At 42.6% G+C, this 26655-nt stretch overlaps 3 protein-coding genes across 5 annotated transcripts; 1 reads left to right on the plus strand and 2 right to left on the minus strand.

The window, feature by feature from the left end:
• The first annotated feature begins 3135 nt into the window (after positions 1–3135).
• LOC136472281 (calcium/calmodulin-regulated receptor-like kinase 1) lies at positions 3136–11441 on the plus strand. Of its 2 annotated transcripts, XR_010762306.1 has the most exons (9): positions 3136–3315; positions 4218–4623; positions 9038–9191; positions 9287–9413; positions 9763–9848; positions 9930–10001; positions 10231–10434; positions 10523–11019; positions 11107–11441. XR_010762306.1 is itself a non-coding variant. In XM_066470007.1 (8 exons), the coding sequence occupies exons 2-8, from the start codon at positions 4310–4312 to the stop codon at positions 10859–10861; spliced, it is 1296 nt and encodes a 431-aa protein (XP_066326104.1). In that variant the 5' UTR covers positions 3136–3315; positions 4218–4309; the 3' UTR covers positions 10862–11079. The 2 variants fall into 2 exon arrangements, 1 of the variants encoding a protein (XP_066326104.1); XM_066470007.1 differs by lacking the exon at positions 11107–11441 and having other exon boundaries at positions 10523–11079.
• A 245-nt stretch (positions 11442–11686) lies between these two features.
• Positions 11687–14588, minus strand: LOC136472283 (protein DESIGUAL 2-like). 2 transcript variants are annotated; one of them, XM_066470010.1, is made up of 4 exons: positions 14477–14588; positions 13777–13932; positions 12337–12542; positions 11687–12076 (listed from the first exon to the last, which is right to left on the minus strand). In XM_066470010.1, the coding sequence occupies exons 2-4, from the start codon at positions 13876–13878 to the stop codon at positions 11890–11892; spliced, it is 495 nt and encodes a 164-aa protein (XP_066326107.1). In that variant the 5' UTR covers positions 13879–13932; positions 14477–14588; the 3' UTR covers positions 11687–11889. The 2 variants fall into 2 exon arrangements, with proteins under 2 accessions (XP_066326107.1, XP_066326106.1); XM_066470009.1 differs by having other exon boundaries at positions 13777–14201.
• LOC136472282 (pentatricopeptide repeat-containing protein At5g50390, chloroplastic-like) lies at positions 14477–17150 on the minus strand. Its single transcript, XM_066470008.1, has 2 exons — positions 14814–17150; positions 14477–14587 (listed from the first exon to the last, which is right to left on the minus strand). The coding sequence occupies exon 1, from the start codon at positions 17002–17004 to the stop codon at positions 14818–14820; it is 2187 nt and encodes a 728-aa protein (XP_066326105.1). The 5' UTR covers positions 17005–17150; the 3' UTR covers positions 14477–14587; positions 14814–14817.
• Between the last annotated feature and the right edge of the window lie 9505 nt (positions 17151–26655).

Raw genomic sequence — 26655 nt, forward strand, 5'->3', positions numbered from 1 at the left:
TCTGATACGACCAGCATCAGTGAAAAATTATTCAAATAAAATTTTCATTTTTGCAATTGTTCTTAAATTTAAGAAAACTTGATTTGATTCTAAACTTAAATTATACATTTTTCCCTATATTTCAGGTGCCTGAATTTTAAGGTAATTTCAGGCAACACTCTTGTAAGTAGATTGTTACTTTTGTGATTTGTTATTTGTCTCTGTGTCGTAATATATTAAATTTTTGTCCTGGTCTTTCTATAGAAATAATTGTAATTGTTAATTGTCTTCGTGCCAACACAAATTAGATTTTGTCGCGCGTGTGGTTTTGTCTAACGTGTTTTTTTATTCTTGGTACAAAAAATTGTAGATTGCGCATACAGAAATTACAGTAAACGAAATCTACAATTTTAATATAAAACATATACAATAATCGTCGTCCGAAATAAAGCTAAAATTTAGGTACCTGAATTTCAGCAAATGCCTAAATTATATTATTTTTGGTACGGAACGAGTAGCTTACAGTTAGCGTTGACGGTTGATAGTCGGCCATCCAACAGCTGTTGTCGGGGCTACACTACACTACACTACAACCGTACAACGTGGCAGCAACAGCAGGGGACTGGGCGTGGAAGAAGAATAAGGGCGGTTTGGTCATTCTAGTAGTGCCGAGCGCACGTCTCGAAGCCGGAAAGCAAGGGGGGTGGGTTGCTGCTCTGCTTTAACACATTTCTGCAGGAGTTTTAGCTTTAGCTTAGATTATGGCCTAGGAACCTATAGGGTGTATGCGCGCTGGGTGGTATTCCACATCATTAAGCATTTTTTATACAACAAAATAACATGTAGTTACTCCGCTCTAAAATAAATAAACTTCTATGCTTTTTTTCCCTTTTTTTTTGCAAATCATAGTACAAAGCAGAGAACGATATATATGTACAAATATTCTTTTCTATAAACGCGTGCGCACATTCTATCTCTATAACATCTCTGAAAGACGATAGGCACATCGCATGCCACTAGAAGAATAGCGTCGTTAAATTTTGAAATAAAATCAGAAAATTGCAAGCATATATTAAGTCAAGATAGGTTTCTCACCAAAAGAAACATAATCCTTCAAAAGTGCTAGTAAAGGTAAGATGTTTGCGTGCATGCCTTCGTAGGGGTGAGTGAGGCAGGATATATGTGTGCGTGTCTTCCGTTGCGGTGTGTGAACTTCACCAATCTCAAGATTTGCTAGACCATCTTAGGCCTTCGGAGGTGGCAGTCCCAATGGTGCATTGATGATGGTTTTTATCCTCATTAAATGACTTGCCACGTAGGCAAAATGCTGACATGGCAACGTAATTAATGAAGAAAGAGAGCAAAAATCATAGAAATGGTTTCTTCATGAAGAAATCAGGTCTACTCTTAACCCAATGCACCAAGAAACCATGAAATCGCCATTGGAGAGAAACCACCAGTTTCTAGGGAGCTCGTGTCGCACTCTCATTGGAGGAAGAAAATAGAGTTGGGAGAGAGAAAGAGAAAATAGTTATTACTCATAGAAACCATGGGTTGAAAATCAGTACTTTTTTTTTGTGCGATATCCTATGTTATAGAAACTACTAGTTTCTTTTATTGAGACTGCCCTAAGGATAGCATGTGTGTACACGCGTGAGTGTACGTGCATATACGTGAGTATTTATGTTCACCAGGTTAGAAAAAAAAACTTAAAGTAATTTATTTATATTAACAAAAAGGACCTTTTGCATTAGATGTGATTCAACTTAAAGTAGTAGCCGTTTTCACGGGAACATTTATTGTACTATGTACTAAATGTATTAATAGATTGTACATAATGTACTATGGAATATCGGCGCCCCCTACATCAGTACATGATTATCCGTTGGGGGGTTCACAGCTGGCCAGGGGGACAACGCGGCAGCGGCAGGGGACCGGACGCTGACAAGAAGAAGGAGGGGGCAGTTTGGTCATTTTAGTAGCAGTGTCGAGCGCACGTCTCGAAGCCGGAAAGGGTGCTTCGTGCTTTTCTTCAGTGGGTTGCTGCTTTAGCCCTTGTTTAGTTGAACCCTAAAATCTAAAAAGTTGCTATAATATCTGTCACATCGAATGTTTACGGCTCATGCATGGAGCATTAAATGTAGACGAAAAGAAAAACTAATTTCACAGTTTGATGGGAAATTGCGAGACGAACGTTTTAAGCCTAATTAGTCAATGTTTGGACACTATTTATCAAATAAAAACGAAGGTGCTACAGTAACCCCCAAAATCCAAATTTCGCGAACTAAACAAGGGCTTAATACATTTCAGCAGTAGCTTTAACTTTAGCCTAACTAAATATCGAGCACGATTTATGGGCCCTAGGGTATGCACACTGCATGGTGTTTGGCACATAGGTGGCCTGTTCATGCCTTCATGGAGACCATTTTATGTAAAGCTTCGATATTTATATAACACAAATGGTGTGCTAATACTAATAAATACAAACTAGCTTATTATGGCTTGTTTGGATCCTAATTAAACTATACTAGTATTTTTTTAATGATATATATACTGTTTGGATCCCTTGGAAGAGAGATTATAGGATTATTAAAATCTAATGGTTTGAATGTAACAATCCAATCCATAATCTGAGATGCTTAAATCACCTTCGGATTTTTTATCTAGTTAGTACTATAATTCAGTTGGGATCCAAACACCCTCTTACTTTATAGCAAACTTAAGCATTGTATTCTCCTTAGATTATCTTCAACTCTTGCCTTACAAACATTCTTCTTTTTCTTTACTATTGCAAGATCCAATGGTGAAAATTGATCTTTCCTCAAAACCAAACAAAAACTTCATAGAAAAGATTGATAGTGTTAATAAAAGCAAGATACTATTGTATTATTTAATCTTAAGATATTCCTTTAGTCTTTCCTAAAGAAAATTTTGTTCGTCCGTTATTTGGCATAATCAAGCGTTCAATGCACAATTTTAAAACTATGTGCAGTGCATTTACCAAACTACCCTCACTAGCAGTATCTTTTTCTTGCGAACTTTCTTTTTTTTCCAGCCTTTCTTTTTCCATGTTTGCTTTATTCTCAACAGGAAGTTGCACTCCCCTTCTCTAATCAAACGTCGTCGTCGTCGTCGTCTTTCCCTCGTTCGCCTCCTCTCTCGAAACCCACGTGAACCAGAGCACCGAGGCCTCCCCTTCCGTCCACTGATCCCGCTCCAATCCATCGCGCATTCCTGCCCACGCCCACGAGCCGCGGAATCGGGATCCGCTGCGAGCCCTGATCCCGACGAGCCTGGATTCGCCCGCCCCATGGTTCCGTCTCCGGCCGCATTTGGGTAAGCCTTGCTTTGCTCCTGCGTTTCTTTTCTTGCCCGGATTCGGTTCTGATCTGCTGCGTTCCTTGTTCGTTCCTCTGGTCGACGAAAATCTCTTCTTCGAGTTTTCTAGCTGTTGGACCGCTCTCTTTATTGCTATATTTGTGGGTTTAGGATTTGTTCCTTGCTTCAGCTTTCGATTGTCTCCCGATTACTTTTTTTTTCTCTCCTTTTGCTCAAATTATCGTGTTATGATGGTGATTAGTGTCAGAAGAGGGGAAAGGGGACACTTTATATTTGGCGTTGGCGATTTTAGTGTTTGTGGAGACAAGCGCAAGGGGAGCATATATGTAATTTTTTTTAATGTTAGTTCATCTGTTCTGATGATGTGAAAGCTTTGAGCTTTTAGTACCATATATTAGTCTTTTCAGTCGAAAGTTTCATTGTAATAAAGGAAGCAGTTTTGATTTGTGTGTTTCTCGCATTTAAGGGAGATGGAGAATTTGATGTGCTCTAGAAGCCTGGTTGATATTTGGGTGGCATTAGAGTCTAGGTAGTGGTTCATCTGAAAACAATTGTCTCACTTAAGGTTTGACGAATAAGGAAAGCGATGTCTCACTTTGGATGTTTGTTCACCAAATGTATCCAACTCGTCTCTGTCCAGGTCCAACTTTGATTTTGTATCTGACAAGTCCCATCACTGTGGTTATCATTTTTCACTTCTGATGTGATATGAGCTGAGATGGCAAAGTTTGACCAAATGTTTCTGTAAAACTTCTCTTTTTTATATATCAATATCAAAGATTGGTTTAACTTGCAGTGCATCCATGTCCTTGCACACCCACCTAACGAACAGAGCCACATGTTCTCACAATTCAATGCTTCCAACTTTACTTACTATTCTTCATTGTACTTCTTGGCAGGACATATAGCTGTTGCTCTTCTTCCTTGGTGGAGTGTCCATGAGGTGGAAGCAGCATCCCTAGTGTTAGGATCTGGTTGCTGAGTGGGGAGAATGAAAGGAGTGTCCGAAGGTCTGATCATCGGAATCACGGTTGGGGTGGTGATAGGTGTGCTGCTGGCTCTTGGGATACTGCTGTGCTTGAGGTATCGGCGTTCCCAGACGCAGATAAGGAGTAGCAGCTCGAGGAGGGCATCGACAGTCCCCATCCGTACCAATGGTGTTAATACTTGTGCCATGCTCTCAAACTCGACTACAGGGCAGGAATCCCCGAGGGAGCTTGAAGACCGTGCGAGTTCTCTGTGGATCGAAGGGCCTGGTAGAAAGAGCATGATTTCAGCTTCTGGTATACCCAAATATGCATACAAGTATGTTTCCTGAATTCTTATGTATTCTTATTGTTTGATTAATTTGCTTAGCAAATGATCGGTTTCGTTGTCATGATAAGTCAGTTACTTCATCCTTCGTTTAAGTCTACTTAATTACTGCTGAAACATTTGACAATGACTTCATGAAAGTGGTTTCCATTGGAATTTTTTATGTGGAGAAATTAAATGACGGAGGGTGAGCATTTGCCAGATTTATCGCTAGTTAAATAGATGGAGAGAAACAAGAGTGAAGGATGGGAACATCGGTCATAACATAAAATAATGTTATATGTCAAATTAAAACATTCATGTGGATGTAGATCTCACGAGATCAAATCCAATTTGGTTGAACTGTCTACATGGAGGGCATGTGCTTCTACGTTGACCAAAGCATCCAGCCACATGTGGATGTTTGAGTGAATCAAACTGCAGGTGGTAGGAACCAACATTACAACCTTTTGAAAAATACCAGTTTTCCACCCAACACAATATGGTCAAAAGTTGTGATATGACTTCATTCATTAGTTTGTGACTTGTTAGTATTTAAGTATATAGTGTTTTTTGTTTTCAAAAGTATTATTAATGCATTTTATTCAAAAAATATAATAGAATACACATTGTGTGCAAATACTCATCATAACATTATGTTTTAGAGGGTCAATACACTGTAATGACATTTTCCTGAATCGACTCCCAAATTCCATCCCTGTGGATAGGACAAACCGTTACTCCCAGGGGCAACCGATCAATGGATCATATCACATTCCATATTTTCCATGAGAATTCAGTATTCAATCATTTCAACATTACTGCTACAAATTTCAGTTGCTTGGTGGGGCGCCTTTGGTGTCCCAGCGTAGCAGGTCCCAAGCCCTGGTAAAGGAGGAGGGTTGTGTTAGGCGTGGCGAGCCAATGTAAAAACTTAGCCACTTAAATGGAGATGAAACCCGAAAGAAAATCGTTGGGGCGTAACCCTCTTAGCGACGCGCCATATCGGAACCCGGGTATGGTGTTAAATGGGCAAGGGCCGGGTCGTCACCCCCATGACGCGCCGTGTCGTGATCTGGGCATGGTGTCAAGTAACCAAGGATCGAGTCGTCGCTTCCTTAGTGGCGCGCTACATCGGCGCCCGGGTATAGTGAAAAATGAGCAAGGGTCTTCGCATCAGAGTCGACGGGTGCGAAGGGTAAGGAAGCTAGTCGAACCAACTAGGATCCGTTTAGGTAGTTGGAATGTAGGGTCACTTACAGGTAAGTTAAGAGAATTAGTTGATACCGCGACTAGGAGGCGTGTAAATATATTATGCGTTCAAGAGACTAAATGGAAGGGTCAGAAGGCGAAGGAGGTGGACAATACAGGTTTCAAGCTTTGGTATACAGGGACAGTCGCGAATAGAAATGGAGTAGGAGTTTTGATTGATAAGAGCCTCAAGAATGGTGTGGTGGGAGTGAGAAGGCAAGGAAATAGGATTATCTTAGTCAAGCTTGTCGTTGGTGATATGGTCTTAAACGTAATTAGTGCGTATGCCCCCCAAGTAGGTCTCGACGAGAGTGCTAAGAGACAGTTCTAGGAAGACTTAGATGGCTTGGTTAGAGCTATACCTAGTAGTGAGAAGCTTTTTATAGAAGGAGATCTTAATGGGCATGTAGGTACTACAAGCGCAGGTTTCGAGGCAGTTCATGGAGGTTTTGGGTATGGTAGTAGGAATCAGGAGGGGGAGGAAGCTCTAGACTTCGCGGTAGCTTTTGACCTGATGATAGCCAACACTTTCTTTAGAAAGAGAGAATCTCATCTAGTGACCTTCAGTAGCGGACAACACTGTAGTCAGATTGACTTTGTCCTCGCAAGAAGAAAGAACAAACGAGCATGCTTGGATTGCAAGGTGATACCAGGGGAGTGTGTTGTTTCTCAACATAAGCTTTTGGTACCATGACAGGAGTGTGGACAACATAGAGAAGTATAAGGTGGCAAAGAAGACTGCAAAGCGAGCTGTAAGTGTGGCAAAGGGTAGAGCGTACGAGGATCTTTACCAACATTTGAGTACGAAGGAAGGAGAGAAGGACATTTATAGGATGGCTAGGGTTCGTGAGAGAAAGACACGGGACTTCAACCAAGTTAAGTGCATTAAGGATGAAAGGGAGCATCTCTTGGTAAAGGAGGATGAGATCCGACACATGACAGGAGTGTGGACAACATAGAGAAGTATAAGGTGGCAAAGAAGACTGCAAAGCGAGCTGTAAGTGTGGCAAAGGGTAGAGCGTACGAGGATCTTTACCAACATTTGAGTACGAAGGAAGGAGAGAAGGACATTTATAGGATGGCTAGGGTTCGTGAGAGAAAGACACGGGACTTCAACCAAGTTAAGTGCATTAAGGATGAAAGGGAGCATCTCTTGGTAAAGGAGGATGAGATCCGACATCGATGGCAAGAGTATTTTGACAAATTGTTCAATGGTGAGAATATGGACACAACCTTTCAGTTGGATGACTCTTTTGATGACACCAATAGGCGCTTTGTGCGGAGAATCCAAGAATCTGAGGTTAGAGAGGCGTTGAAAAGGATGAAAGGAGGTAAGGCGATGGGACCGGATGGTATCCCAATCGAGATGTGGAGATGCCTCGGGGACATAGCTGTAGTATGGTTAACCAAGCTGTTCAACTATATTTTTCGATCGAACAAGATGCCTGATGAGTGGAGGAGAAGTATATTGGTACCGATCTACAAGAATAAAGGGGATATTCAAAGTTGTACAAATTACCGAGGAATTAAGTTGATGAGCCATACTATGAAGCTATAGGAGAGAGTTATCGAGCATCGCTTGAGAGCAATAACGCGGGTCTCTATGAACCAATTTGGTTTCATGCCCGGAAGGTCAACCATGTAAGCCATTTTCTTAATAAGACAAGTTATGGAGCGGTATAGGGAGAAGAAGAAGGACCTACACATGGTTTTTATTGACTTGGAGAAGGCTTATGATAAAATACCAAGGAATGTTATGTGGTGGGCGTTGGACAAACATATGGGAGAGAGTTATCGAGCATCGCTTGAGAGCAATAACGCGGGTCTCTATGAACCAATTTGGTTTCATGCCCGAAAGGTCAACCATGGAAGCCATTTTCTTAATAAGACAAGTTATGAAGCGGTATAGAGAGAAGAAGAAGGACCTACACATGGTTTTTATTGACTTGGAGAAGGCTTATGATAAAATACCAAGGAATGTTATGTGGTGGACGTTGGACAAACATAAAGTCCCAACGAAGTACGTCGGGCTCATTAAGGACATGTACAGCAATGTTGTGACTAGAGTTCGAACAAGTGATGGAGACACGAATGACTTCCCGATTAGGATAGGACTACATCAAGGATCAGCTTTGAGCCCTTATTTGTTTGCTTTAGTGATGAATGAGGTCACAAGGGACATACAAGGGGACATCCCTTGGTGTATGCTTTTCGCGGACGATGTAGTGCTAGTTGATGAAAGCCGGACAGGAGTGAATCAGAAACTGGAGTTATGGCGGGAGACTTCGGAGTCTAAAGGTTTTAGACTTAGTAAAACTAAAACTGAGTATATGAGATGTGACTTCGGCACTACTACTCGGGGGAGGAAGATGTTAGTTTGGAAGGTCAAGTAGTGCCTAGGAAGGATACCTTTCGATATTTAGGATCAATGCTACAGAGGGACGGGGATATTGATGAAGATGTTAGCCATAGAATCAAAGCAGGGTGGATGAAGTGGCGGCAAGCGTCTGGTGTCCTATGTGACAAAAGGGTACCACAGAAGCTAAAAGGTAAGTTTTATAGGACGGCGATTAGACCTGCTATGTTGTATGGTGCAGAATGTTGGCCTACGAAAAGACGACATATTCAACAGCTAAGTGTCGCGGAAATGCGTATGTTGCGTTGGATTTGCGGTCATACAAGAAGGGATCGAGTTCGGAACGATGATATACGTGAGAGATTAGGGGTAGCGCCAATTGAAGAAAAGCTTGTCCAACACCGGTTGAGATGGTTTGGACATGTGCAACGGAGACCTCCAGATGCACCGGTGCGTAGTGGAATCTTAAGTCAGGATAGTAACGTGAAGAGAGGCAGAGGAAGACCGAAGTTGACTTGGGTAGAGGCAATAAAAGGAGACTTGAAAGGATGGAATATACCCAAAGACTTAGCCTTAGATAGGAGTGCTTGGAAGACAGTTATTCACGTGCCTGAACCTTGATTGCTTCTGTTGGGTTTCAACTCTAGCCTACCCCAACTTGTTTGGGACTTAAAGGCTTTGTTGTTGTTGTTGTTGTTGTTGTACATGATGTATCTTACATAACCGTCGACCGCTCAGATAATTCTTGTGGCACTTCTAATGGTTGATTTAGAATCGTACATATTCTTGCTGAACTCCATGATTTTGCCTCATCTCTAGGGAACTACAGAAAGCTACCAGCAATTTCACAACATTATTAGGTCAAGGAGCCTTCGGTCCTGTTTACAGAGCAGAAATGTCTTCTGGTGAGATATTGGCTGTTAAAGTGCTTTCGAACAATTCAAAGCAAGGTGAAAAGGAGTTTCAAAATGAGGTAAGCTAATATTTGTACACCTGTACTGTTTGATTTGGATCCAGTCCTCACTAGAAATTTGACATGCTTAGTGTTTGATTAATTCTTGACTTCAGGTCTTACTTCTTGGGCGATTACACCACAGGAATCTGGTGAATTTGGTTGGCTATTGTGCTGACAAAGGGCAACATATGTTATTGTATGCATACATGCCTAATGGGAGCCTTGCATCACACTTATATGGCACGTCTCCTCTTTATGTGATCCTGTGTTTCTCTCTCATGATAGTAATTATTATGGCATATCCATGTTTGTTTAGGGGTAACCTTTGTGATATAACTAAAGAAATTCAGTAAGGGTGAATTTTAAAATAATCTGAAGGGATAGCTCATAGCTGGACTGATAATCTTCTGAAGAAAGATAATAGGATATTCTTAAATTACAACTGAGATTTTTTATCAGGCGATGGAATGAATACACTCATCAGTGCATCTTATGTAAAAGTTTGTTGTTTGAAGTCAGCATCTAACACTTTACCTGTACAATAGTGTATCCTTTTTTTAGCTAACTGAACATTCTTTTTGTTGTTCAGGTGAAAACAGTGCACCACTGAAGTGGGATTTAAGAGTGAACATTGCTCTGGATGTTGCTAGGGGTTTGGAGTACTTGCATGATGGGGTAGGCTCTTGTAATGCAGAATTCGTAGCATGGCACATAATGCAAACATAGTGCTTGATCTGGTTTTACTTATATATGCAGGCTGTTCCTCCAGTAGTCCACCGTGACATCAAATCTCCTAACATTTTGCTGGACCAGGCAATGCATGCTAGGGTATGTTAATCATCTCTCTGATATTTTATCATTGAACATATCTTTCCTGATACTCAAAGGCTTCATGTCCAGTATTGCTAGGACCCATTTTTGTTTTAGATTTAGAAGAAATAAAAAGAACGGAAAAACCCTGGGTTCACATACACCAGAATTTCCTGCACACCACTGTGTCTGTTGCATTTTGTGTAAAAGTTCTGCTCTCAGACGTAAATATCCTTTTTTTGGCCAGGTTGCTGACTTTGGATTATCTAGAGAGGAAATGGTTACTCGCAATGGAGCCAATATACGAGGAACTTATGGATATCTTGATCCAGAGTATGTATCCACACGATCATTCACAAAGAAGAGTGACGTGTACAGCTACGGTGTTTTGCTATTCGAACTGATTGCTGGCAGAAACCCACAACAGGGTCTAATGGAATATGTTGAGCTTGTAAGCCACCTTGCCCCTTACTCTTCGTAGGTTTTGGCTTGAGGATATTAGCTTTTCCAGATGCTGACTACATTGCATTCTACCACAGGCTGCAATCAACGCTGATGGGAAAACTGGGTGGGAAGAAATTGCAGATTCTCGGTTAGAAGGCGCATTTGACGTGGAGGAGCTCAATGACATGTCTGCTGTTGCCTACAGATGCGTAAGCCGTGTGTCCCGCAAGCGCCCAGCAATGCGAGATGTCGTCCAGGCTCTGACCCGTGTGTTGAAGCGCAGCCGCAGCAGGAAGCATCACAGCAACAGGCACCCACAGGCAAGGGCAGATGATGAATCTGTGGACCTGGAGGGGTCCGAGGTACAGTCGTCCTTCTCTGGTCTTCAGAGAGAGGAGTCAGTTGGCAGCGTTTCGGAGCTGCCAGATGTCTGACTGAAATTAACTGAATTTTCCAGTTCTTGGCTGAGTTTCTTGGTCTGAGCAATTCTTTTGTTTTTGTTGATATAAAAATTCATAATGATGAAGGATGGATTATTGGATAGAGATGCAGTTTTGAGCAGTAAGGGTGGGTAACTGGTGTCAAGTCAATTGTAAGTGTGTTGTATAGAATGTATTGTGACTACTTGATATATAGAAGCTGATTGTTACCATCCCCTTTGCCATTTTGCATTCCTCAGTCAGGAGATCAGGAGGCGCACAACTGTACTTTTCTTACAATTTCGGTTTGTTAATTTTTAATCCGACAGGGTCCCAACTAGATCATTGTCCATCACCTTAATGCAGATTTCGTCATGTTTATGTTTAAGTACCCCCGAACTGTGATTTGCTTATTACCCATGGGGCTGCTGGGATTTGTCACCTCGTCTGAAACATAATAGTGATGTTAACCTTGGGAACCAGGGTTTGTTTACTTTATTTTGTAATGATTAAAATTTGGCAGCTGACATGTGGGCCCATGAAGAAGCTAAACATTTGGAGGTTCTGGTGTCTGACTGGTGGGTCCAATAAATTCAGCAACCGAAGAACAGCAGCTCTGTCAGCTGTGCATAAAGAATGACAGGTGATAGCCGACCATTCTCACGGCAGGTATTCAGTGCAAAATGCTCAAACGGCACTACGTTGTGCTGAAGAAGCCCACGGAAAAAAATGTTTTTGTTAAGTGCAAAAACTGGATAATGATGTTTATGTGTTCTAGTATATGATATACTTGTATAAAACATTCCAACATACAACGTAAATTACTGTGGTACATTGACACTAACTTTCACATGTTTTTCTCAGCAATAGCAACAAATCAAACAACAAGCATATATTTTACTTTTCGTTTGACTCTGGTACAAGAGAGAACCGGATGCTTGTAAAAGCCAAATCACAAGCAGAAAAGCACGAAGCAGCTGAAACGAGGAAAGAATAGCGATGATCTCTTGGGCAAAAGCATTATATTATACTTTGCCGCTCGACTAAGGAACTTCGTGCGCTGCAGCAGTGGCGGTGACGTAGTAGGCAACGGTGATACCACCATGGACGAAGCACATGATCCCTCCAAGGGCCAAAGTGTGGCCTTGAGTGAGTTTGCATGATGTCGTGGACTTGGAGTTGGACATGGCACCAGCGAGCAGCAGCGAGAATCCAGCAATCAGGGCAATCCTAGCAAGTTGCAGAGCAATTGCAATTAGCACTGATAAAAAAAATTCCTGTTAAGCTAGATCAGTTCTGCCATCGCTCATTGCTGTGGTTCACGCTCTTGACCATATGATGGAACAGCAGGTTTGTTTCTTTTGCAGTATTTGGCGCATCTTGACAGTCACCATAATTAGGCTCAAATCAAATTGGGTGTTATTAAATATTCCGTCTAGAAGGTCCACCTCACTGCATTGCAGAGGAATTTTATAGACAAGCAAAGTTACCATGAGAGAATTATAGTAATGGCTGCCAGTTTCCTGTTAATGGACGCCTTGATGAACTCCAGCTGAGAGCAGATACAGGCACAGCCACCAAGGAAGTTGGCTATCGCGTGGGCAACTACCAGGAGCACTGCAGCTGCAAGGCCAAGTTGGTATGCTTTGTAAACTGGTTTCTCGCATTGGATGAAGAGAATTGTCACCTTCTTAACCTGTAGAAACAGTATAAAATACAATACCAACAACATCAGTCATCAATTATATAATCAGCACTACCGGAAACCTCAAATTTGCCGAGTGTTTTTATGTTTGCCGAGTGCATTCCCTCGGGCACTCGGCAAACAAATTCTTTGCCGAGTGCTATCCTAAAAACACTCGGCAAAAAAAAAAACACTCGGCAAACACTCGGCAAAGCAAAAAAAATTAAGAAAAAAAACCCACCCGCCCCTCCCCTCCCTCACAGCTCGCTCCCTCCCATCCTCTCCCGCGTGCGGCCAGCGCCCCCCCTCCTCCCGCCAGCGGCCGGCCCCCTCCCTCCCCTCCCTCACCGGCGGCGTCCCTCCCCCGGATCCACCGCCCCCTCCCTCACCGGCGGCCTGGGCAAGCGCGTGCGGCAGGTGGCCTGGTATGCGGACGTAGAAGGCGAGCAACGCGTTCGTGAGGTAGCGGTCCGCAAGGAGGCCCGAGCGCGCAGCGCGGGCGTGGTGGCGGCGAGCTGGTGCTGTCGGCGGCGGGCTTGGTGGTGGTGGCATGGTGGTGGTGCTGGCGGCAGCGGGCTTCGTGGTGTGGCGGCGGGTGGCAAGGGTGGCGGCCTAGTAGCGGCGGTGGGTTTCGTGGCGTGGTGGCGGGAGGCAAGGGTGGCAACGGCCGGTGGTGGCGGCGGCCGGCTTGTTTTTTTTTATTTTTTTTCGAAAAAAATGTTTGCCGAGTGTTTTTTGGGCACTCGGCAAAGTCTTTGCCGAGTGCCCGACAAAAAACACTCGGGAAATATTGTTTGCCGTTAAAACATTTACCGGGCCGCCGCCACCACCGGCCGTTGCCACCCTTGCCTCCCGCCGCCACGCCACGAAACCCACCGCCGCCAGCACCAGCCCGCCGCTACTAGGCCGCCACCCTTGCCTCCCGCCGCCACACCACGAAGCCCGCTGCCGCCAGCACCACCACCATGCCACCACCGGCCGCTGCCACCACCAAGCCCGCCGCCGATAGCACCAGCTCGCCGCCACCACGCCCGCGCTGCGCGCTCGGGCCTCCTTGCGGACCGAACGCTTTGCCGAGTGTTTTTGGGGCTTGGCACTCGGCAAAGCAACTGTATCCCGTAGTGCAGAGAACATTAAGCTAAAATACCAACCGCGCATGATGAAGCAAAATCATAGTCTACGAAACATGTCATTTTCAAAATCCCTCTGTGATTTGGTAAAAAATACCAATATCTTGAAACATTACCTTGTTTTGAGCAGCCTGTGCCTGAATTCCTAGTATGCCAGCTGTGACATCCAGGGCTAAAACCACTATGCAGACCAGAATAGCAGCTCCCATCTTCGCCATTGTAGCATGCTCTCAGACTTCTGCTAGCTGAGAAGGTTATTGAAGGAAGATCACCTGCTTACAATGGTGTTGTGAGCTGCGACCCGCTCTATGGCTAATTGGTGAATAAATAGAGGCAAAAGTACAGCAGGGTATTTGTTCTCCAACTAGGATGCAGTTACGAAGCAAGAAGAAACTAGCTGTCCCAAGATGCTCAAAGTATTATACTTCCCTTGGATCCTTTGTTACATCAGAGCTTTATTCCTTCCTTAGAGGACACAATTAAAGATTGGTATCTCCAATGTGAAAGCCACACAACACATATTCAGCCGACTTTTAAAGATCTGCTTTTACACAAGGGTTGTAAAGCTAGTGAAAACGCAGGGAAAAACAATCTATCTGATTGTGCTAAAAAAACATTTCTACTGAACACGTCACAACAGCCATCTTTTCTTACAGAGATAAAGGCACACAAGATGTTGCTTACCAAAATAAAGGCCCAAAATTTTTTTGCCGACAGTTAGAGGGAAAAGGAAAGGAGCAAATGGACACATCCAAGTGCGTGAAACTTGTAGATTACTCTTTCGACGTCTTAAGAAATAAAGAACTCCAAACTTACCAAGCCTGCATGTAGCACAGACGCTGAAGCATCATGGTCGACCAATCTGCTTTATCCTCATTAATCAAAGTAATTTCCAGAGAATTGGCTTGAAACATCTGGAGTCATTAGCTGTCAGCAAAATATGCATTAGCTTCTGCAGCACATGCACCTTTTTTCATGTGCTAAACAAAGCATATTTGGTCAGAAAATAAACTAGGTCACATTCTGGATGAATCATATACTGTTTCACATCTGGTAATCCGTAAAGTGAAAAAGGACACTACTGCTGGTCAATCTCATAACCCTTTCTCAGTTTTAGTGTCAGAAAATAAAACCATTAGATAGTTGGACATACCCAATTACCAGTAGTCACCACAAGAGCAGATCCCGAGTTTGAAGTGGTGGAACCTGCTACCATCCCTTACAACAATTTCCCTCATGGTAACTTTTGCCACAAACTTAATTACCTTGTGGCAGTCACTACACAAACGATGGCTTTGAGTAATCCTCAAGGGAGTATGTGGAGATGTGCTGATAAGGCCAAAAACAATTGCCAGTCTTTCACTGTGGTAAGCTCTCGATATCTTTTGCTCTTCGGGATGAATATCAGGGAGCAACTCATTCTCCTCAGCAACATAGCCAGCTTCTCGTACATCCTTCATTAATGTATCTAGCCTCCTGTATATTTCAGCACTTTGTGGATGCAAAGTATCTTTAAAGAAAAACCTGTGATCCGTTTTCTTGACTGTGATCCAGCTACAAGCGTTATGAATATATAAACCTTTCCTCTTCAATGTTTGAACTACCTTGCAGGCGTCATCCTGTCTACCGGAGCTAACATACAAGTTGAGGAGCACAACATAGCTGTTTATCTTATCAGGTTCCATTGCCAATAGCTGCTCGGCAGCTAATTTTGCAAGATGCATGTTCTTATGGATCCTGCTAGCAGTAAGCAAGGCCCCCCACATGTTTGCAGTTTGGGTGAACGGTGCTCTTCTTATCATTGAATAGGCTTCATCAAGTAGGCCCTCTCTACCAAAAAGCTCAATAACACATGCATAATGCATAGCCCTTGGTTTCATTCTCAGGTTTTCAGTCATCAACTGGAAAATCCTCTTCCCTTTGTCAACTAGACCTGAAAACCTACACGCATTCAGCACTGCCAGAAACGTCACATGGTTTGGCGCAACACCCTCAGCTATCAGCCTCTCGAACATCTCGATCGCCTTATCCCCCATGCCATGGTAGCCGTATCCAGCAATCAGAGCGTTCCATGAGATCAAGTTCCTCCTAGGCATCCTCTCAAAGACATTCCTCGCGTCCTCCATCCTTCCCCATTTGCAATACAAGTCCACAAGCGCCGTGTTCCCAACAATGTCCAGTGGCAATCCTCTCTGGATCAAGCCAGCGTGCGCCTGCTTCGCATGCTCCAGCAGCCCCAACCTAGAGAACACCCCTAGCATGGTCGAGAATGTGAACTGGTCCATGGCGACATGACTCCTGCACATTTCTTGGTACAGCTCCAGCGCCTCCTCGCTGTGGCCATGAAGCACAAACGCTGCCAACATGGAGTTCCACGCGACGACGCTCGTCCGATGAGGCCGTGGCAGCCCGTCAAACACCCGCCTCGCCTCATCAATCAAGCCGCACTTGCTGTACATGTCGAGCAGTGCGCACTCCAGGTACCGGTCAGCGACGTCACCACACGCCCCCGCCTTGACAACGCAGCAGTGCAGCTGCCGCCCGGCTCGCGCCGACCCCGAGGACGTAGCCGCACTGAGAGCCACCACGAGGGACCTCGGCGGCGGCGCGTCCCCGCCGGCCGCCTCCGCCCGCATCTCCCGGAACAGCGCCAGCGCGGCGCGGGGGCGGCCCCGGTTGACGAGGCCGCCCATCATGATCCCCCACGTGACGCCGTTCCGGTCGGGCATCCCGTCGAACGCCCGGCGCGCCTCGGCGAGCATGCCGCACTCGAGGTACGCCCGCAGGACGTGGTTGTGCGTGTACAGGTCGAGCTCGAAGCCGGAGCTTTCGACGTGCCAGGCCACCGCCGCGGCCGCGCCGGGCTCCCGCAGCGCGGCGGCGGCGAGCAGCAGCGCGTGGTAGGTGCGCACCGGGAGCGGCGTGAAGGGAGCCCCCGCGCGGGCCAGGCGGAACAGGTCGAGCGCCTCGGCGTGGCGGCCCGCCGCCGCGTGCCGCTCGATGGCGGCGCAGAGGGCGGGGAGGCGGGTGGGGTTGGGCCGGGGCCGGGGCCTGGGCGCGGGGCTCTGGCGCGGGAGGGGCGGGCGGGGCTTGAGGGGCTGCTCCGTGGAAGAGGAGCAGGAGGTGGAGGGCGCGGCGGTGGCAGTGGAGGTGGAGGTGCAGGCAGAGGCGGCCTTGGGGCGGTGGGCGAGGAGGCGGAGGTTGGCGAGCGGCGGTGGCGCGAGCTGCAGGTCCATGGCGAGCCAAGTGGTGGGGGTTTTCCTTGGGTTTTGCGGATTAGGCTCCGCAGCGAAGCGAGGGTGGAGAGGACGACCAGTCAGCCAGTCCGTACAGTTTCCTGACATATCGGACCCACTTCACAGAGGCTCATTTGAAGATAAGTTGACGAGGACCGCGGTGGTTTGTTTGGCCGCCGTTTTTCGTCGAGACCGTTAATATCATTTATAATTATAAATTATCTTAACTTTCTTTGAGAGTTAAAGAATCTCGAGTTTGAGTCAAAATTATAAATTATTTTAAATTAATCTACCAGCTCAATCTATCGGAGATGCTCGTAAAGACAGAGTCTGCTTGAATATTGTTAGAAGTAGAGAGCGAGACAAAAGTGAGAGATGCAAATGATTCTATGTTGTATTTTAATAAACAGTGTGTACATATATATATACAGGGCTCATGTGGGTGGTTACAAGTGTGAAAGAGAAAGAGAGGTGAAAAGACACCCCTTCGATTAATCAATTAGCTCCTTATAGTCTTCATTGTTCGTCTATTATGCATCTTTATGAATCTTTGGAAAACCCTGTGGAAAAAACCAAAGTAATACTGGTATACTTGGCAAAACTTCTTAAAATTCAGTGGAAAAAATAAGGCGAAAACACCATGATATAGAATCACCAATGTTATTAGAACCTTTGAGATAAACCCAAGCCTTAGTCTAAAAACACCTTGACCATAGGGTCAATATGCTTCAAATATCATCTTCCAAAAACTCCAGGGGGAAACTATAGCATATACCTTTGTGTTGACATTGCCTCATCAAAAACTTTATATGAGAAACATCAAAAGAAAAAAACTCACATAAAGAAAAGAGTACAATGCATCTTATGTCCCAATATCATCCACTAAAAACCCCTATGGAAAAAATGGATGATATGACATAACCTTGTGTTGATATTGTCTCATTAAAAACTTTACATGAGAAATTCAAAGAGAAAAACTCATACAAAAAAAATGCAATATGATATTTGCAACAAGTTATTAATCAGAGAGACTCTCCCCCTGATATTAGCAAACCTCAAAGTAAATTTATACCAATGCACTCAACACATAAGAAATATGGAGTATGGTAGACTTTGTGAATATCTCTGCCAGATTATCATAAGACTTAGTTTGCAAATGTTCTAATGCCCATATTACCTATGGAATAGAACCATCTTAGTGTAAAATATTGCATTAAATATAACTTATCTCCATCTACACAACACACAGTTGCATTACCTTTATAGATAACACAAGTTGCATTACCTTTATAGATAATGACTATTGATTCATAGAATCAACACCACATAACCTCAATATGTGATATCATTCTATCAAGCTATACACATTCATGTGAAGCCTTGTATAATACAATGTCAGAATGATTAATGGAATTGACCACTAAATATCTATTTAAAGACTATCACAAAATGGTCTCTTCATATCCATGTAAAGCCTATTTCAATGATCTGGAATTTAGGGATCTAATAGATAACTAGAATCATTATATCCACATAATCGGATCATGGATTACACTAGGACCACATGTGCTATTTAAGATATCAAAAGATATTATTAACTTCAATTCACCAACATTTGATAGGAGTAGCATTGCTACTAGATAGCAAATCATTGCAAAAATAATATCTAGCTAGGAACTTTTGCAAGATTTATTAGCGCATAAATAGCACAGAAATAATAGACCACATGTCCCAATACCTCATCTCAGTCACTAAGGCATAAAACAATCTTCCTCTATCATGAGGTAGAACAGCCATATGATACCTTCATATTGAATCACTCAATATGATCTGGATATAGATAGTTTTTCGTACAAAATCCTAAGAGAAGATGCTTGGATTATAAACACAAAATGAAATTTTGGTTTAGTCCGTATCTTCCATCTCAAACTTCGTCTTTAGATTACAACTTGCTATTAGCATGTGTTCATCACAAATGATGTCAAGATTATTGACTATCATATAACACTATGAAATCCAATCAAGGACTTCAAAATGAACACCACGTATAATCAATCTTGTATCCCTTTAGTTTAGAAAATACACAAAGTCGATTATACCAAATTTGACTTAACCGCTTTAAGCCATATATTGACCTAAGCAATACACAATATGTGTTGTGATTTTATGTATGAGGGTTGGGTATGTGAACTCTTTCCTGAGAGCTTCACAAATACAACAAATCAAGTGATCATATAAATATATGCAATCACTACATCTATCAACTATCAACTGCAACGATAGATGCTTTTGTACTGCCAATTAAAAGATAGTATCAGAAATTTATAACTTACTATGGAGAATAATTTGCAATGAAAATCAATGCCTGGACTTTGTGTAAACCCCTTGTGCTACTAGTCTTGCTTTGATCTCACCACCACATTATTCTCAATCCATTCTAGGATGAAAACACTTTTGTACCCACAGTAAATGTACCATGAGGTGTTGGCATCATAACCAAAAATACCTCTTTTTTGGTGAGCAAGACTGTCTCTTCATATATTACATCACTCAATAAGTTCCAGTAAGAGTGAGCAAAGCACTCTGCCATGGTCTTATTAACTGGATGACTTGGAATGTTGTATATAGTTTATTCTAAAAAGTATGTGTCAACACATGTAGCCTTTCTATGATATATTTCTCCGGTCCATCAAAACTCAAAGTACCTTGAATGACTCATTGTGACTTCCCGAAATGAGAGTCAGGGCTTTCCGATATCCTAGCATCAACATTTAGGTGCACCTATGAGCTAGGTTTGTGGATAACATCCATCCACTAGGTAATAACCAAATTTTACCCATAAGGTGTCGTCAACCATAGGTTGACATGCATTTACTATCTTATTAGAAGGAAAACCTTCTATACCTAGCATGAATAATCCTGCTTTATGGCCATACTTCTCCCCCTCTTATTTATAATTGGGAGTTGAGTGGGTTTACTTGGTACCACCACTCTTTCTGGCATATACTTGCAATGGATTAAAAAGTTTATAAGACACCTTAGTAATCAATAAATGCATTTGGCAGTTTATTTGTAATATTATGCAAAGCAACAATTCTTTGAACTCAACATTTAGTACGTGATCCTGAGCTTGAAATGTCTTATGCATTCCAAATAATTTTCTGGCATTATGTATGGTGTTGGTATAAATTAATGCACATAGAATAATCCGCAAGCGCATATATATTATACCATTGTAGCACTTCATCGAGAGTAACCCAGTTTTATATCGAACCTAAAGGAACGGGGGTGATAATAACCAATTCTAACTTAACCCAACTTTACAATCAAGGCTAGATAATTGGAGCGTAGATGAGACTACTAATGTCTTCTAGTTCTAACTTCGATAAGCTTTGTCTTCTATTGTTCAATTCTAGGGATAGTAATAGAGAAAACATAAGCAGAGTATGTTTTTTATAGTAACAATTCCTGATATGCTTATTAACGGGAGGTGGGCTATAGAGGATTCAATGAGGCTATAAGAGTCACCCTCGTGAGCTACCATCGATCTGAAAAATAGGGTATATACATGAGTAACCGAGTCTAAGCACCATGCTTACACTATGAATACTACTTTAACCTAGGAGCTACAAGGATTAAAGTACTCAAAAGAGAGTCGCAAACCTGAAGAATAATATAAACAAGATGCTTACTTGAATGTGAAGTTGAATTACCAGAGAAATCTCAGAAAGCAAGCTCAAGAAGAACTTGATTCTTACTATGGTACAAGCCGTAGAGAGAGCATCGATAGGCCTAGGACTCCTCCTAAAACTCTTCCCTCTTACTCTATCTCTCTATCTCTAATATAAGACTAGATCCTATCGAGGACTAATCTTCTCTTGATTGCTAGCCTTGATCCTGGTGGACATATGAATTAGTGTTTTTGGCTTCTCAGCTCTTAGGATCAAATGAGGTATGCCTCTAAGGGGGGTACAGATAGGTATGTATAGACCGGAAGCATCAATCCTGAGCCCTCGGATCAAACCGACTTGAATAAACAGGCGGAGATGTATCCTAGGAGGCGGTGGAGAACCGACGTAGCAACATGGTTGATAGGTGGGCCCACCAGGGGCCGAGTGGCCCCACATGTCAGAGACATGTGGTCTCCCTCAGTGAAAAGCCTCCTAGAGTCTTCTAGAACCTTCCCATGTTGGTTACGCGGTGAAATTCCATGATTTTCTTTGACGAATAGGTCATCCTTAACGGTTTTCTGATTAAATCCTGCTAAAAACACAGATTCACCAAAACTCATGGAATTTGTCAGTTTAAATCCCTAAGTCTATGTTGATGATTCATTTTAGTCATTTATGCAAGGTAAATTAATGGTTTATGATGAATGTTAACTACCATCAACAAACTCTCCTACACTTAGGCTTTTATTTGTCCTCGATAAAAGGGTGGATTACTCAAGACAACCTTAGGACAAGACATCAACATAAAACCATTCCTAGTCATACATGCACTGTAGGATTCAAAGTGTCTACCATGAAACTTTGGGCGGTTTAAGAATGGAACAGCTTGAAATAGATCTCCTTCTTCCTTCAGTCAAGTCAATTGAAAAAACATTTAAGATTTTTGAAAACAAAACATAACTTACCTTCTCTTTTTGTGGTGCTCTCAAATCTCTCAATATGTAGTATTTTTGGATCCTCACCAAGGTATCAATGACTTGCCTTCTTTTTGCCTACTTCTAAAAGCTTATATGGAGCTTAGGTAGGGATGAATGTGAAAACATACTTGCATTGCATATATTGTAAAGTCAAAACAAGGATCCAAGAAGAAAAATGTCATACTCTTAGAACAAGATGTGCATGTGTGTGGAATATATATATGGTGGCTAACCTAATTCTACTATACTCCTCGAAACATGTCTCTCTTATTTAAAACTTAGAAAACTTTGTAAGAAAAACATGGGCTATCTTATTCATCTCTCTCTTTTTTTAGGCGAGTATCTGAGTACCCATTGTTTTAGATATCTTGGACACTTGTCCATTTTTTCATTTCTTTTTCTTTTTTATGAATAACTTTTTCATAGCATATGCCTCTTTTTCCGACAATTGAAAACTTTTCAAGAGAGACATTTACAAGAACATGGAGCATTTATCCTAACAAACATATTTTTGTAGTCTATTCCTAGTGTAGGAGTAGAATATTTTTGGGTGGATGGAAAACATACTTGTTGCGTACTCCCAGTATAGGAGAAGCAAATATATGTGAAGTGTACGTGATCTTGATCTTGAGAGCATGATGAGTTTCTCAACAAGGGTCACAAGGTTTGACCAAACTCAACACCACTGACAAGTATTATATGTAGAAGGGTTTCCTAGTCTATCATATTATGTTTGGCTCTGGTGGGATATTGCTTGCCACAAAGGAGAGGTGTAGCTAGTTCATTTTACTTTTTGAAATAAAATTCTCTAATAACAAGACATCAAGAATCAAGTTCTCATTAGTCTACTATATCTCATTCCACAACAACTTAAGTGACTATGGGGTCCCTAATAATAAGTTCCCAATAAGTAGCATGACTTCCAAGAAAAGTATTATGTGAGTCTATCCTTAAGTCATGACTGAAATAACCTTTTCTCATGTTTTAAGTTGTTTTATCAAGTGATTTTTAATTTGGTTCAAAACAAAAAGCATAATATGTGAAAATAGAGTGTATGGGCCGCAAACCTAACCACAGACAAAGCGCGAGGTGAGGCGGTGTAGTGATGGACCGGGCAGCCCATAGAGGATTTTCGTGATTAAATTACGTCTTGTTGTTGTGGTGTGTCTCCCCACACTTGTTTCCTTATATAACTTTCTGCACAACATGTGGAGACAAATACATATCCAAAAGAAATAGAGAGCAGATAATAATATGACTCCATTAATTTCAATAAGACACTTTATTACACAAGCACAAACTAAGCATAAACTTTAACTAACCTAATACAATCTTTTAACCATCTGAGCTAAGTGACAAACCTAAACACATGATAATACTTAACCTAACACTTGTGCCTTATTAATTGATCTATTACTCAGTTTTGCCCTTTATTCCCCACACAGCGGGAAAGGATAGAGATTTTGTTTTTTAAATTCTTTCACTGAAGTTGCTCTAATTCCATCCTATTATGCATAACTTCAAGAGTCTAGTAAGGAGATTGGTCTTCTCTTAGAGGGCTATGATGGTCTAGGTAACAAGATCAATTCTCTTCTCTAGGGCTGCAACTATCGTCCTCTGACACTTCTCTTCCCTCTCTAGTGGAGCTAGTGTAGGTCTCTTTGTCGTCTCCTTTGGCGGAATGATCCTGATCTGCCCTGGTGTAGCTCATACGCCATCAAAAACTACTCAGGGCATGGCCGTAGTGTATTTGGCACATGAGACCTCTTGGAACTTATTAGTCTTCACACTCATCAACATCTCATTGGGTCTTGGGGGAAGGAGCTTGATGTTCTTCTATACTTGGATCATCAGGACCTTCAACTGATGCGACTTGTCCTTCAAGAATAGGTGCTCCTACAGCGGAGTGAGCGTAGGTTGACAAACTTGGGCAGAGTAAGACTGTCCATAGCTTCTTTTTGGAGGAACTAGAGCTAATTGCTTGGGATAAACAATGGCTAGAGGGAGAGGTTCTCCTATAGGAACAATGGCTAGAGGCTCTTCTATAGGAGGTAGCTTGTTGAGGTCGGTCCCAAAGGGGATGATCTGTTTGTCGACCATGGGAACTAGAGCGGAGGAGAGCTTTGCTGTTGTTAGAGAAGAATGCTTTGATGGGATGGCTATGAAGATAGGCGGAGGCTTGTTTATATAGGGGGGAACAACTTGTAGTAGGGATCCAGATCTATTCCTAAGGGTGTCGTACGAAAGGATATGTGAATGAATTGAAAAACTATGGGATTCTAACAAGGAAGAATCTAGAAGACACGATATAGTTGAGGGAATGTGAGAGGGGCTGATAGTGGGCCGAGCGGCCTAGGGGTGGGGCCGGGTGGCCCCACATGTCATCCTCTTGGGGCGATTTTTCTTACGTGGGTTTCTAAACTCTATCAAATCCCAAAAAGTATATTTTTGCATTACAATTCATTACGGAGGATGGTAGTGGTGTAATTTATGGTAAAATCTAGAAATCTACCTCATCTAAATCCTTAGGTGGTTTTTTAGGTTCTAGAAAGATCTTGAGATGGTGGTCGTTTACCTTGAATAACGTACCTTTGTCGTTTTGAAGTGTTACCACTCCATGTGACGATGTGCTTATCACCTTGAATGGTCCTTCCTATTTGCTTTGAAGTTTTTCATGCCCGAATAATTTAACCCTAGAATTAAAAAGTAATACCTTATCTCCAAGAGTGAAGTCCTTCTTGATCCTCTTGTCATGCCATATTTTGGCTCTCTCCTTATATATCTTAGCATTATGATATGCTTTTTCACGCCATTCATCAAGCTTAGAGAGTTGTATCTTCCTCTTGGTTCCAACGGCTTCAAAGTCAATGTTCCATCGCCTGATGGCCTACTAAGCTTTGAATTCTAGTTTGATAGGCAGATGGCAGGTATTTCCATAGACCAATTGATATGGTGACATCCCTAATAGTGTTTTATAGGCCGTTCTGTAAGCCCATAGTGCATCGGGTAGTTTATCTTTCCATGCAGTCTCCATCTCGTTGACTATCTTTTATAAAATGTTCTTGATTTGTTTATTTGATGTTTCTGCTTGGCCACTTATCTGAGGGTGGTATGGAGTAGCGATGTTGTGACGGATCCCATGCTTCATCAAATAGTGGTGAAAGTTCTTATCTGTGAAGTGAGTTCCTCCATCACTAATCACCATCCTCGAAACTCTAAATCTTGGAAATATTATTTCTTCAAACATCTTCTTGGAGTTCTTCGCATCAGCAGCTCTACATGGTAGGGCTTCAACCCACTTAGAGACATAGTCAACTACCACCAAGATGTACTCATAGTTCTTTGGTCCCATGTAGTCAATTCCCTAGACATTGAAGAGCTCTATCTGGAGGTTGTTGGTGAGTGGCATGGCATCTCTTAAATTGATATTCCTGTGCCTCTAACACACTCCACATCTCCTAATGAAGTCTTTCATGTCTTCATATATGGTTGGCCAAAAGAATCCACTTTGCCAGATCTTTGCATGAGTACGAAATGCGCCATAATGTCCTCCATATGGTGATGAGTGGCATCGTTCAATGATCTTGATGCCCTCTTTTGCCGATACACATCTTCTGACCAAGCCATCAGAGTAGACTCTAAAGAGGTACGGCGTATCCCATATTTGGTGACGACTTTCATATATGAGCTTCCTTTTATTCTCCCCTAGTGGTACATAACTTGCAACCATAAAATTTACAAAGCTCCATCGTGGTGAATCACCCACAACCACCCACAACTTGAGTTGGGTCATCCACAAGCTCTGCTAGATGATCACCAAGCTCCTAATCACCACCAAGCCATCTAGGTGATGATGATCACCAAGAGTAACAAGCACGGACTCTCACTTGACCACGATAAGCCTAATGAGAAGGGTGGATGCACACTTTGCTACTCTTGATCTCACTAATGAGGGTTCTCTTTGGGATTCTCAAATCTCAATCACCTCACTAGGACCTTACTCTTCTTAGCACTCTCAAAGGTGTTTCTCAACTGTTGGAATGAGCAAAAGTACCCCCTCACACGAATGGAGGAAGTATTTATAACATGGGTTGAAAAATAAACCGCTATATGCCTCTACGGGGTGACCGGACACTCTAGTCATGTTGACCGGATACTCCGGTCAGTTCACCCCGACCTCCAGTGTGTAAGTGGTGACCGGACACTGGACAGCGTCCGGTTAGCACTGACCGAACGCGTCCGGTCATGTTTTTCCCTCTCTAGAACCTTACTAGAAACAACCGGACGCTGGCTCTCAGCGTCCGGTCACTTCATCTCTCAGTGCCCGATCGCACCAGACGATTTCACCTTAGTCAAATGAATTGACCGGACTCTATGCCAGTGTCTGGTCACATCGAAGCCAGCGTTCGGTCAGTATTTGACCCTCCATTCACTTCCAACTCTCGATCATATGTGAATGAAGTTTGCTCCAATAGATCTAAGGGCTTTTTAGGAGCTACCTAGCGCTAGTTTTAGCAAGTGTGCACGGCACCTAACCCACTAGACTAACCTAGGTCAAGCTACCCATCCATACCCCCCTTAATAGTACGGCCAAAGGAAAAACAAAGTCCTAAATTACTCTAAGTGTCTCTTCAACACCAAACGACACTTAGAACTAGTCCATCCTTAACCTTGTCGTCCATCCTTTGAAAACCGAAATGATTTCCATTGTAGGGGCATGATCACCATGATAGCCCAATCGATCTCCATTACCGTGACCTAACTTAATTGTCTTTGCAAAACACGTTAGTCATAGTAATCATGTATTATCATTAATCACCAAAACCCAACTAGGGGTCTAGATGCTTTTAATCTCCCCCTTTTTGGTGATTGATGACAATACCACCTCAAGTATGTAAAAGAGATGAGGTTTTTAACATGCTTGGTTCATATAAGCTTTTGTCAATAAGAACAAAGGAGTTAGGCAAGCTTATATGACCCAAGCCAACATGATGTACTTAAAAGATATGAAATAAGCATGAGTACAATAAATAAAGCTCATTTGCATCAGAGTAAAATGCAGAAGCAAAAGCAAATGAGCATAGCATAAGTGATATGACATATAAAGAATT

The sequence above is a fragment of the Miscanthus floridulus genome, chromosome 8 (genome assembly GCF_019320115.1).
Source record: "Miscanthus floridulus cultivar M001 chromosome 8, ASM1932011v1, whole genome shotgun sequence".
Taxonomy (NCBI): domain Eukaryota; kingdom Viridiplantae; phylum Streptophyta; class Magnoliopsida; order Poales; family Poaceae; genus Miscanthus; species Miscanthus floridulus.

Bases quoted from the DNA above. Each gene is read 5' to 3' on its own strand.
- LOC136472281 (XM_066470007.1), top strand. From the start codon at position 4,310: ATGAAAGGAGTGTCCGAAGGTCTGATCATCGGAATCACGGTTGGGGTG. The intron at 9,414-9,762 runs GCACGTCTCCTC...TTTGTTGTTCAG, and splicing joins CCTTGCATCACACTTATATG to GTGAAAACAGTGCACCACTG. The intron at 10,435-10,522 runs GTAAGCCACCTT...ATTCTACCACAG, and splicing joins TAATGGAATATGTTGAGCTT to GCTGCAATCAACGCTGATGG.
- LOC136472283 (XM_066470010.1), bottom strand. From the start codon at position 13,878: ATGGCGAAGATGGGAGCTGCTATTCTGGTCTGCATAGTGGTTTTAGCC. The intron at 12,543-13,776 runs GTAATGTTTCAA...CTGTTTCTACAG, and splicing joins CACAGGCTGCTCAAAACAAG to GTTAAGAAGGTGACAATTCT. The intron at 12,077-12,336 runs GTAACTTTGCTT...GCAACTTGCTAG, and splicing joins ATTACTATAATTCTCTCATG to GATTGCCCTGATTGCTGGAT.
- LOC136472282 (XM_066470008.1), bottom strand. From the start codon at position 17,004: ATGTCAGGAAACTGTACGGACTGGCTGACTGGTCGTCCTCTCCACCCT.